The 12,335-nt window shown below is 43.8% G+C and overlaps 1 protein-coding gene across 2 annotated transcripts in view; it reads left to right on the top strand.

Moving 5' to 3' along the window:
* Positions 1–12,335, top strand: part of RASA1 (RAS p21 protein activator 1) — a 1,157,575-nt gene that overhangs the window by 695,347 nt on the left and 449,893 nt on the right. For both annotated transcript variants that reach the window (XM_078675333.1, XM_078675334.1), the window contains exon 19: positions 1,717–1,832. In XM_078675333.1, coding sequence (XP_078531459.1) covers positions 1,717–1,832 — 116 coding nt within the window. The remainder of the gene's footprint in view (positions 1–1,716; positions 1,833–12,335) is intronic.

A 12,335-nucleotide genomic window follows, 5' to 3' on the forward strand; every position in this document is an offset into this window, starting at 1 on the left:
CCGTCACCATCTAGTTTTTGGTGAAACTAGAGAATTCTGGGTCAGGGTTATGCCCACTCTCCACAGGAAGTGGTCATATGGGGTGTGTAGTCACACTCACTGTAGGTAACCCATTGGCTACTACCATATGCTCCCGTAAATGCCCCTAAATTGAGTATTTTGGAGTGCTCCTGACACCAGAGCAAAAGATCGGTCTACCTGGAAACAAAAGAACAGAGGACCCGCACCAGACTTGGTTCAAAATCCTGCCTGGTTTCTGGTATCTCGACAATTGAAAATACCCAACTTGTCCAAAAGCTGTGCATCCTCCCTACCACTTTGAAGACTGTCCAGCACTTCACCAACCATCTGGCATCTCCCTTGAGGTAAGGAACTATTCCCCTGCATCACAGGCAGCAACTGCACTTGTCCGGTACATCGTGATGTTGGCCATCAGGCCCACAAAGGGATCTGCACGTCAAAGGTCCTTTGTAGTCTAGGTGGTCAGCCCAGTCTCTACCAAGTTTTGAGATGCTTGACCCTCAAGGAGCCCCCCTGCATCAATACTCTGAGTACTATGGCACTGAAATCAATCAAGACTTGTTTGTGTCCAGTCCGCACTTCACCACCGTGGAAACCGAACTGCACGCAGAGGGACTTAAGGACCGACGAGATCCATGACGAGAGAGGCCCTGCTGTCTTGTTCCACCCCACTTCGCCCCCTGCCCCACACATGCAAACACAGACAGGTGACCCGGGAACCGTGAGAGTCTCAAACAAAAGTGGCCAGCCAGCCAAACACCTCTGCACCCGTACCCCAAATCCTGGGTTCATGGCTCCTGTGTCCCTTTGGTCTGGGGGTCCGCATGGCCTGAACTTCCCCTTTAGGTGCCCCTGGACATGTCCCTAAGTCCCCCCTTGCAGCCTCTTCTTTTCAGGCTCGAGGCTACCATCCCGACCAGCATCTCTGCACCCCGACTCCCTTGGGCAGGTAAACCCAAACTGCTGGTGGTTCTTCGGACGTTGATCCATAAGCACCTCAAATCTAAAAGGGCAACTCCATACTTCGACTGCATTATATGTTTGCTGTGTATGTTTTTCCTCCCGTAGGATAACATTACAGCGTTTGAGGCTCATACCTTGAAAACTGTCATCTGACCATTTTTACTGGTTTCTTGTAAAATCGATAACTTCTAAAGTATTTACCTGATTCTGAAGATTTTGATGTGTAAATTAATATACAAATTTGTGTTATGTTTCTAATTTTGTCTTTGCTTTCTTCTTGAGTGTCTCTCATTTATTGACTGTGTGCGTACAACAAATGGTTTACACTCCTCCATGATAAGCCTAAGCTGCTCGACCACACCACCACAAATAGATTACTTTGGATTGTTAATTTAAGCCCTACAAACCAATGAGGGTTGTCTGGACTTTTTTCACGGTGAGCTCTTACATTGGCACTACTACATAAAAAGCCAGCTTCCTACAAATATGGTTTTAGAGAGTAAGGTGTTCTTAGGGTGGACCAAACCCACCAGGAGGAGTGTTGCAGATTTTCAGGGCACTCTCACATTTTCTGTAATTGCTCTATTAGAGCAGTTTCTAGTATGCTCATCCGTCTTGAAGTTCTTCAGTATTGATATACACTAGAGATAGAAGGACTAAGTATGCATGCAACCCTTTTTAATTGTAATTACCCATAATGACTAAATTGTTTTAATTTCGTATACGTTTTAGCTAAATCCTTCAAAATTGGAAAAAAATGAAGATGTGAACACTAACTTGGTGCACCTGCTGAACACACTTTCTGAATTAGTAGAGAAAATTTTCATGGCTTCTGAAATTCTGCCTCAGTAAGTTAATTTTCATATTCACATGATGCGGCAATTTCTGTAGAAAAGGGTTTTGTGATAGAGAGTTATGAAATGTAAGTTCAATATATTTGAATGTCATAGAAGTATGGCTCACCACTAGTACCAGATATCTGTTTATCATGCTACATAGTCATTTACTGTCTGTCTGATTGCTTTCCAAAATAGTTTATTTAAACTTTAACTTAAGATTTAATAAACGTATGCTATGGTGCTCATTTAAGAACATAAGAAAACCAACACCTTGGTTTTGAGACCCAAGCTTCTAAACAAAATATGACCTAGTCTTTTTTTGTATAATATTTGGATGTATACCTCACTCACTTAGTATTCTTGACAGAAGAACCGGGTGGGAAGGTGCTGACTTATGCAGACAACACTCAACTGCTTTTTTCCTGGAGCAAGGGAACCAAGCCCAAAGTGTCCCTATTCAAGAGATGCCTTATCGCTGTCTTCTACTGGCTAGCCAAAGCACAGCTCAAATTCAATGAAAAGAAGACAGAAATTCTCTTTTTTGAGATGTTTCCCTCTGACTTTGTTTAGTAACGATGCCCGTAGCCAGGATGTAATTTTAAGTAGTTTTATTGAGTTCAGTTACAGGTAGATGAATTGTAGAGATGCAGCCAGCCCCACTAGGAGCAGTCTGCCTGCTGCACAGCACATATACCAACTGTCACACTCAAGCATCCAGGCACACAAACATTTCATTCAAGACCATCACACCAACATTCCATGCATCACATTCACACGGGCTGAGCAGCTAGGGAGGAAGTAACCAAATAAGTATAATACAGATGACTACATATCCTCCTTTCTTCTACAACACAAAAATAGAAACTGTAAATAAGAAAAGGTAAGAAAAAAAGATAGAACCCAAGCAATACAAATTAACAGTAGAGGAAAAGCAAGAATAAGAAAAAGTAGGAAAAGTGAAATGGAAAGAGAATTCTGAGAAAATATGCAAGAGGTGTACAAGAATTACAAGAAAAGAAAACTAAACAATGTAGAGGAGATACAAGGACAAATATACATAATCTATATCACACACCCATCATTCTCCTATAAATAAAAAAATAAAACAGTAGAAATGGGCGACGGACACCGGAACTGACTTTCCCAAAATACAGGTGAATAAATGGACCAGAAACAACATGGAACATCAACACTCAACATCAGCCAGAGAAAATAGAACGGAAAGAAAATAAAGAATAATGACTGCTCACCACGCAGCCCAAAATGCCTAAGGGCAGACATCCACGAGTGTGCACAGTAGTGTACACAAAAAATTGTACACATGGGACTGGTACCCATTAGAACCCCTACTTAGAGGTTAGTAGCTTGAACAGAACAGCATAATGCATGGGACTAATACCCATAAGAATCTCTATGTGAAAGTTAGTAACGTTAACCGAACAATAGAACACATGGGACTCGTACCTATTAGAAACCTTGTGTGGAGGATAGAAATGTGCACAGAGCAGAAAATCACATGGGGACTCGTACCCCTTAGAAAGTGTGTAAGAGACTGACACCCACTACAACCTGTATAGATGGGAGTAACACCTGCTACAAACTGTGTTGAATGGGACTCAAACCCACAAAAAATTGAAAACTGTAGAATAGAACTAACACCCACTACAAAAACAATGGGACTCGTACCCATTAGAACTAAGTAGATTGGACCAAAGAAACTACTACAGGCTGCGTAGATGGGACTGACACCTACTACAAAAACAAAGTGTGAAGCAAAAGGTGACTACACCCATGAAATAAGAAGACATCATTGAAAAAAACTAAAACACATAAAAATAGAAAAGGGAGAGACACCCCTAAGCACCCCTCTAGTAAGTGTAAAGTCAAATTGTCTATGTCTCTTGTATTACATTACTTTAAACTGAACTATCGCTGGTGAGCGATCTCTCACCCCAGTAGTATTACCATGACAACACTCTGGTCTTGTAGGCCCCAATAAGCATGTAATAAAAGTCATAATACATTGAAAATAAATTGGAAACAAACATGGTCTCAAAACTTGAATGTAAAGTAAAGATGAGTGTGCTCTGCATTGATCTTCAGGCATCATAGTTTGTGTCTATGAAGAATGAGGATCCTGAGAGTAGGGAAACTAACATGACATGGAAGATTAAAGCAGTACCTGATAACACTCTGCTAGAAAATGTGAGCGTGGAGATCTAGTGAAACTTCACTTCACAGAATATTCAGAACTTGTAATATATTGCTATATGTTTGCACAATAAAATTCTAAGAAGCTGTATAATCCGTGGTTAGTGCCCTGCCTCCATCCACAAGATGGTGGCACACATTTGACACTGTGATGGATGGCTGTCGGCGTTGCCGCACAGCAAAGCATCCCAAAACAGCAACAGAATAACAGATGCATCACAGGAGAAACTTCACGCGAGTCCGCATGAAGGTGAGTTTGCATGTACATTACTTCCTGGAAAACGTCACACAGCAGATGGATGCTGCACCAAATAAAACACTTCACTAAAGAGTCTTTAATACCCCCTTGTGATTCACGGTAAGATGTACGCACTTAGGTACAAATTTAAACCGCACCAAGCGGTTTAACTGACATGACAATCGGGTATTCATAGAAAAGTAAATACATTGAATAAACTCATTGCACTGTGTGAGTTTGAAGAATATGAAACACTTTCCCCATTGTCCTTGTTCTGATATGCTGTCAGTTAAATTGGCAAAGATTGAACAGCGAAGTACAACATGCACCTTGAAACGCTTGCCACATAGTCTTTGATTTTTTTATTATTTTTGTTTTTTAAACAAACTTTATAAATTTTCACAGATGTTACGTGGGGGCATTATGCCATCAAACTGTCGAGCTGTATCATAATCATTAGTCAGCTCACAAGTGTCATACATATCAATGAGCAGTCAGTGTATTCCGGTGGCTCAGTAGTGATGCATAGTGCTATTCCCTTGCGGGTATGCAGTCCCAGGTATAGAACTCCCTTCCAACAATTACCCACCCCCCTGTGCCCTCTCATCCCTCCCCACGCGTGTCACGTACCTTGTAGACATTAATCTATAGTAGTGCAGGTCTTTAGTGTGTGTGCTGGTGTGATCTGGATAGCACCATAGGGGATCCCAATCATACCAGGCTTCAGGGCGTCATTCCTGGTGTCCGCTCACTGTTCTCCAATTTGCCCACGTCTGTTTATAACTTAACCTAGTACCTCTGGGGAGGCTCTTACCCTGTCCTCGCCCTCATTGTTCGTGGGAGATTTAAGTTCTGCCACTAACTTTACCCAAGCTCTTGCCGCCTCTAGCGCCCTGTCGCTTCCTGTCCTTTTAGCTATCTGCAGCCAGAGTACACCTTCACACTCAGCCCATTTGAGTAGCTCTGCTTTCCACCTTGTGACACTTGGGCCCTTCTTCGCCTTCCAGTCCATGGTGATATCCCACTTTGCTAAAAGCAACCCCATATCTCGGAATTCACTTGTGATTTTGTTCTTTGATGTGTGTAGGAACCAATGTAGTATTTCAGTCTATGCTACGTCTCTGTCCGTGATGTCAGCCAGTAATGCCGTCACTTCTTCCCAATAGTTGTCTAGGAGCGGGGAGTCCCAGAACATGTGCTTAAAAACAGCGTCTTCTGTATTGCAGAGCGGACTCGCCTCCATCTCTTTTGGGAAGAACTTTTTTTTTTTTTCGGGGTGAGGTACGCCCTGTGTAGGATGTAGAAGTGCACTAATTGGAATCTGACATTCGGGTACTCTTCCACGCTCTCTCAACTAAGTCCCCCTAGGTCTTCTCTGGGATTTGCTCGCTGAGGTCAGCTTCCTACTTGTGCCTCAGCGCTGTTAGAGTGAGTAATGTTTCTCGTGTAGTTGTATTTCTATCTAGGACCCTAATTTGATATTCCTAATTTATGCCCTCATATGGCTATAATAAATAATATCCTTATAAAGGCATAAGAATCATATCCATATTTAGTCGTAGTCCATGCAGTCCAAATTAAGCAAGGTACTTCCCCAGACTCCTAGAGAGTACAACGCGTTCTTTAAACAAAGCAAACCTCCAGCAACCTGGGAAATCCCCATTGCTTCTGTTTTGATTTGTCCTAGAACTCCTGCGAGCACTGAAAGAACGGCCAGTTCTTAGTGACATCTTTATTGACATCTTATGTCCAACCTTACGTCAAACCCGGCACCTTTCATGTATAAATATACCAACGTTGCCTTAAGCAAACACGCAGTGCTTTGGAGCAGAGCGGCTATCTACTTGCCCGAGAGCCCAGCTGATGTGAGAGCCCACGGACGCCGCCCCTCCCTTTTGACGCACTGAGAGAGACGCTGTCTTTTCTCCTGCCGAGAAATCCAGCTCCGGTGTTTCCAGATACCCTTGCGGGTTACTGGGATATCGAGTCCTGAGAGAGAGATACCAGACCTCCTGCCTTCTATTACCCATGTACGGAGCTGACTAAACCCTTAAAGAGAATTCTTAATTCAGATTCTTGGCAAAACCAACTTAACTTAAACTGCTACTTACTTACTCCTTCCCAAGTACTAGGCTTAGGTCAGGTACACCGGGGTAGGCGTATTTAGAAGCACCAGTTGAGTACATTAGTCAATGTATTTATGTATGTATATATTTTATCCATTTTAAAGTATCATATGGCTAAGTAACCATATCAATGCTTTTACAGTATTATTTCATAATACTACTTTTACTGTACGCACTTTACTTTACTATAAGTATTGCAATTGTGGCAATTCATTTCTCTTGCATGAGAAAGAAGACTGCTCAATAAATAACACCTTTTATTGAAAACGCCCGTCTCTCTATTTCTCTGCACTCTGGTTATACCAAGTATGCACAATTGACTGAGTGAAATAGCTGTCTATTGTTTTCACACGACTCTAGAGATACACTCTTATTCTGAGGGAGCAAAGTTGTCATGTTTTATGGTTGTCAGAAGCTAATCCCTTCTTGTCTATCCAGGGAAGTTAAACTCTTCCTTGTTTATTCGAGAAAGTTTCTAGTGACCTCTGAGCTAGCTGGCTAAACTAATTAAGTCTAATATAGTCAGTAGAGACCTAGATGACCTCAGTCCTACGTCTACACTGCTGTTTATATTATTCCAATGCGCAGAGCCTATTGGGAATATAGGAACTACACTACATGGCGCCCAACGTTTGGTAAGGCGATAAATCTAACGCAAGACGTTAGAGTAACTCAGTCGTGCTTTTTCACACAGACCCTTTTCCCGTAAAAACTCCAAAAGACGTCTGGAGTGGGTAAAAGGTTAAAATCCGCCGGAACTTAGCAGGAAGAGATTCCTATGTATAGTTTTTGGTTTAGTCAACGTTGAAGGATACAGTGTTCCAAAATATTGTGCACCTAATGTTTGTTTCCTTGAAACTTGATCTGCAACAAAAAACCTTTCTGTCAGTAAAATGGTGGAAAGTGATGATGAAACGGAGAGAGCTAGAATAGCAACTCAACTCCTAGCGGATGACACAAGTCTCCAAGAAAATGACCCGAATGCTATACTCATTCCGGTCAACATAAGAAGAACTATAACTATTAAACTTATAGAAAACGGACTGACATCACGAGGTGGTACAGTCATATTCGTGGTAGAGGCCCATGAATATCGGCAGACAGAGGTATTCTATTCATGGATAAACTTTCCAGCTGCAAACGCAGTAACAAAAGAATTCCACTATTACAAAATAGGGGAACCTCCGGATGTATACACTCCTTTCGAGGATGTTGAAATCCCACTAAATTACCAAGAGCACCTGCTCTGGTTTAAAGGCGCCCTAAAACATCAAAATCACATCACCAGACTCGGTCCACTAGGTAGACCAGGAGAAACGTGGCCGGTTCTAGCCAGCCACACACCACATCCCGACATTGATAAAATGTCAAACGAAGAACTCTTAGTTAAACTAAAAGAATTAACAAAGGCATATCGAGAGCTAGTTCAATTGGCAATGGAGGATATAACTTACCTCCAGAAATTGAAAGAAACAGATATAGCAGAACAACCATTTGAACTTGCCAGAATCATAGAAAAATCCTATGAAGAACTAGGTAGAGATAGTTTGGGTGGGAAACCAGTAAACATTTATTAAAAATAATCTAAATACTCCAAAAAAGAGTTGGGATGGAAATAAACAATCCACTCCCAAAGAAAAAAGATTCCGGTCCAGAGGAAGGTCTCCTCAACGGAGAGAAAGATCTCCTGACCGAGGAAACGAGTCTCCCCAGAGGGAGCCCTCTGAGAAAAGATACAACCTTAGAAATAGGGATAATTTGAAAAAACCTGATAGATATCAAGATATTGATACACGTCCCTCTCGATCTTTTCAGACTTCCTCGCAGAAATCGGAAAGAAGAGGACGGTCAGAACACAGGGAAGAGCACGTCAAGTCCTGCTCATCAAAGTAAAAAATTACGATTTCCAAGAAAGAAGGTAGCCAGTATTAAAATAATTAAACATGCCGAGGATACTGAGGACACAACTGAAAAACGGAGAGTGGGCCCAGACAATGCTAGACAGCACAGCAGAAGTGACAATAGCTCGCAAGATTCTGATGAATCTTCTGGAGACAGTGGACACGAATGAATACATTCAGGTGGAAACTGCAGATACCAGAGTTAGCAAACCTCATAAAATATAGGAAATAACATTGCGTATAGAGGGAGATAAGACTAGGAAAGTAAGGGGTCTCTTTTCGGATAACCTTTCGAAAGGCTATGACATCCTTCTAGCTGAGAAAGACTGGCCACCAGAGTTTGTCAGGGAGTGCCCTCATGGCGAAAAAGTAATTATGCCTGCCTTCTCAAATCATATTCCAATTCATAGAAAATATACACTTGCAAGAAAATGGGCAGTAGACCAAGCTCCTGCATTATATAAAAATCATGTAGGATGGGATGAGGATTCTCCTCCTAACAAAATCCAGTTAAAATGTCAACCGACTGCACAAAGGCAGTACCTAGTTAAACAAGAAGCTAAAAAGCAAGTCAGGGAGATCTTAGATCAACTTGAATACCAGGGGGTGATTGAAACATGTACCTCACAAATGAACAATCCTTTGTTTCCTGTCTCCAAGCCAGATGATTCATATCGTCTAGTTTTGGACTACAGACACTTAAACTCATGTTGCAAAACATTTGCAGTACAAAACTCACATAGTGCTGCACTAATGAATAACATCGTGCGCAAAAAATACAAAACGACATTAGACTTCTCTAATGGATTCTTTTGTCAAAACATTGCACCTGAAAGCAGGTATTTGACCGCTTTCTCAATAATCGGGTCAGAAAACAATTTCTGTCGACTCCCACAGGCATTCAAGAATAGCCCAGGATTATTCTCAGCAAGAGTAACAGAGTTACTACAAATATATGATGAGGAGGCATTATCTTATGTCGATGACATCTATCTCACAGATGATGACCTGGAGACTCACTTGAAAAGAGTAAACACCATAATACTTGGGTTTGCAATTGAGGGTTACAAATTCAACTTTAAAAAGTCACGAATTGGCCATCTAACAGTCCAATTTTTAGGATATGAATTATCAAGTGAAGGCAAGAGCCTAGCATACAACTTCTTAGCGAAGTGCGCTGTACTTCAAGCACCAAAAACGCTGAAGAACTTACAATCAATACTAGGTTTCCTGAATTTCGGAAGAACATACATTCTAAATTATGCCGAGAGAGTTAAACCTCTCTATGAATTAATAAAACCTGATTTCAAACCAATAAATTGGACTCAGAAACACACAGAAATTTTGAGATCATTGCAAACCGACAAAAACTAAATTACAAACTCCCGAAAATATACGCAACCTTGTAATCCGAGTCATCCCAGGAAGATGCGGATTCACGTACCTGACCTCTAATGAGGGAGAAACGGTACCTATAGCTTACAAATCCCACTTGTACACAAAAGCTGAAATGAAATTCAGTTTTACTGAAAAAATTCGAACTGCGGTTCAAACTGCTGTAGCAAAAGAAAGAGCCCAAGGCAGAAGGATAACTGTTTTAACAGCAGAATCAGCCTTTGAGGCATTAACAAGCCCACGCAATTTGACTGCCGTGGCATTAGATCCAAAATGGATACAATGGGAAAATTCTCTTGCTGCAGAAGACGTGAAATACTATTTTGACCCGAAAATGAAAAAACTAAAACATCTAGAATATGAAGAAGAATGTTCGAGGCATGTGGGCTGCTAAATTCATATCTTATGCATAGATCGCCGCCTAGTGTTGGGTCCGGATGATTGCACATTGTTGTCCTGGAAGAGTCTTCGAAGTATCACGAGATAGGTGGCTCCTCCCCTGGACTACAGTGCGCATGGGCATCGACTCCATCCCCAGATTGTTTTTTTCCGCCATTGGGTTCGGATGTGGTTTCGACGTCTCCGTGTCGGAACCGTTAAACTTTCATCTTAAGGCCAAAAGGCCTTCGTTACCTGCGTCGGTATTGTTTGCGTACGGTCTCGAGCGTCGTCCGACTCTCGGAGCCGGATATCTACGGAGTCAAGTAACTCCTCGGACTTCGAGGCCCTCTCGTCGCAGCAAGACCCAGCGAACTTACCATGGAGCGGAGCCCGTTCAAGTTCTGCCCCGTCTGTGGATCCAAATATCCACACATCGATGTGCATCCGGTCTGTAATAAATGCCTGTCGCCGGACCACAACGAAGAAAACTGCATGGCCTGCTCCAAGTTCAGGTCCAAGAAGACGCTCAAGCTTCGGCGCGCGGTGCGCCTTGAGGCCCAGCGAGCGACACCGGCACCCGACAACATATTCGACGACCCCGAGGAGGAAGGCGATAGCCATCATCTCCAGATTTCGCCACCGTCGACGGAGGTCCAGGCCGATCCAGAGGAATACATCGAAGGACAGGGCCCAGACCTTGAATACGTCGAGGAGGTAGGGGACGACGAAGAAGTTTATGGGGCCGTGGAAGATAGCTCAGAGGAGGAGCTATGCCCCGATGTCTACATTATTCAGGCTCAGGTCACGGGATCGCCACTCGGCCTTACCAACGACCCTGCACCGCTATCCCCGGCCCCGCCTTCTGGCCCGGCCACGGACACTCAAGCGGAGCCGCCATTGCCCGTATCGAAACCGAAACCTTCGGATTCTACGGCACACAAGATGGCCGACGTCCAGTCGAAAACGAAACTGAAACCTACGGACTCGACAAAACATAAAATGGCCGACGTCCTACAAAAACTATCGAAGCCTGCTCCTTCATCGACTCCGTCGCCCTCCGGCCCACAAAAGTCGAAGAAGGCTGTGGAGTCGACAGCGCCGCAGAAGGTGCACAAGGAACCCTCCTCCAAGAAGGCCGTCCATCAGGCGTCGACCACGGTTGCTCCGGCGCGGACACCTAAACCTCTTGAGACGCCTTCGGGCGCTGCTACTGCGCCGTCCAGTAAACGCTCGGCCGACCCGAAGTCGACTAAAAGCCACGACCCAAAGGCCGCTGGCTCAACGCATCGGCACAAGGATGCCGGATCTGCTGCAACGGCGTCGGCGCCAAAGCCTTCAACGGAGCCGCAAAACATTGCAGCCGAAGATTCGTCGATGCACATACCGTCGACACCAACCAACTCTGACGCCACCGAAGATCGGCCGTCGGTTACAAAACCCTCTACCTCCTTCACAAAGCAGGTTACCGACTCCCTTAAACGTATAAGGGAAAAGACTTTGTCGTCCACGGCTTCCACGCCATCGGCTCCAAAATCGGTGGACACACCTCCAAAGTCCTCCGGCAAGCTTCTTTACACTCTGCCACCGAAGGTGGCCCCAAAGGCCTTTGCAACCACGTTGGTGCCAAAACCGTCGGATCTGTCGACGCCAAAGAGCCTCTCGGATCAATATCACGCCTCAGATGACCAATCTGAGCATTGCATAGATGCCCAAACAGGGAAATTGACCCTTTATAAGAGGAAAATCACTTCCCAACTACTGGAATCCTATATTATTCCACTGAAGAAGAAGAGGCCCGCACAGGACATTCCTTCACTTGTTGAGCCTATTCTGCCACCACCAAGAAGGAGTCCATCACCTTCCCCCAACCAATCAGGGGGTGAAGATGATGACCAACAGGACCAATACAGTTTCCCAGTTGGCAATGACCCTAATGTTCAGCAGGACTCATATGGCGACACTGGGGACCAAGGTGGACATCAGGTGGTACAGGATCCACAAGGTTTTGGGACACGTACATCTCCAACGGAGGATTCTGCTGCATTTAATGCTTTACTCGAACGGGCAGCAGCAAATCATAATGTGGACATGCATGCTGACCCGGTAGAGGAAGACTTTTTATTTGACACTTTCTCCGTCTCAGAGAGAACAGTTAAAATCCTTCCTATGCTTAAAGGTGTCCTTAAACATGCCCCAGAAATCTTTAAGGAACCTACCAGGGCGAGGGTGGTGAACCCACGTATCGAGAAAAAATACAGGC

The sequence above is a fragment of the Lissotriton helveticus genome, chromosome 2_1, assembly GCF_964261635.1.
Source record: "Lissotriton helveticus chromosome 2_1, aLisHel1.1, whole genome shotgun sequence".
Classification (NCBI taxonomy): Eukaryota; Metazoa; Chordata; class Amphibia; order Caudata; family Salamandridae; genus Lissotriton; species Lissotriton helveticus.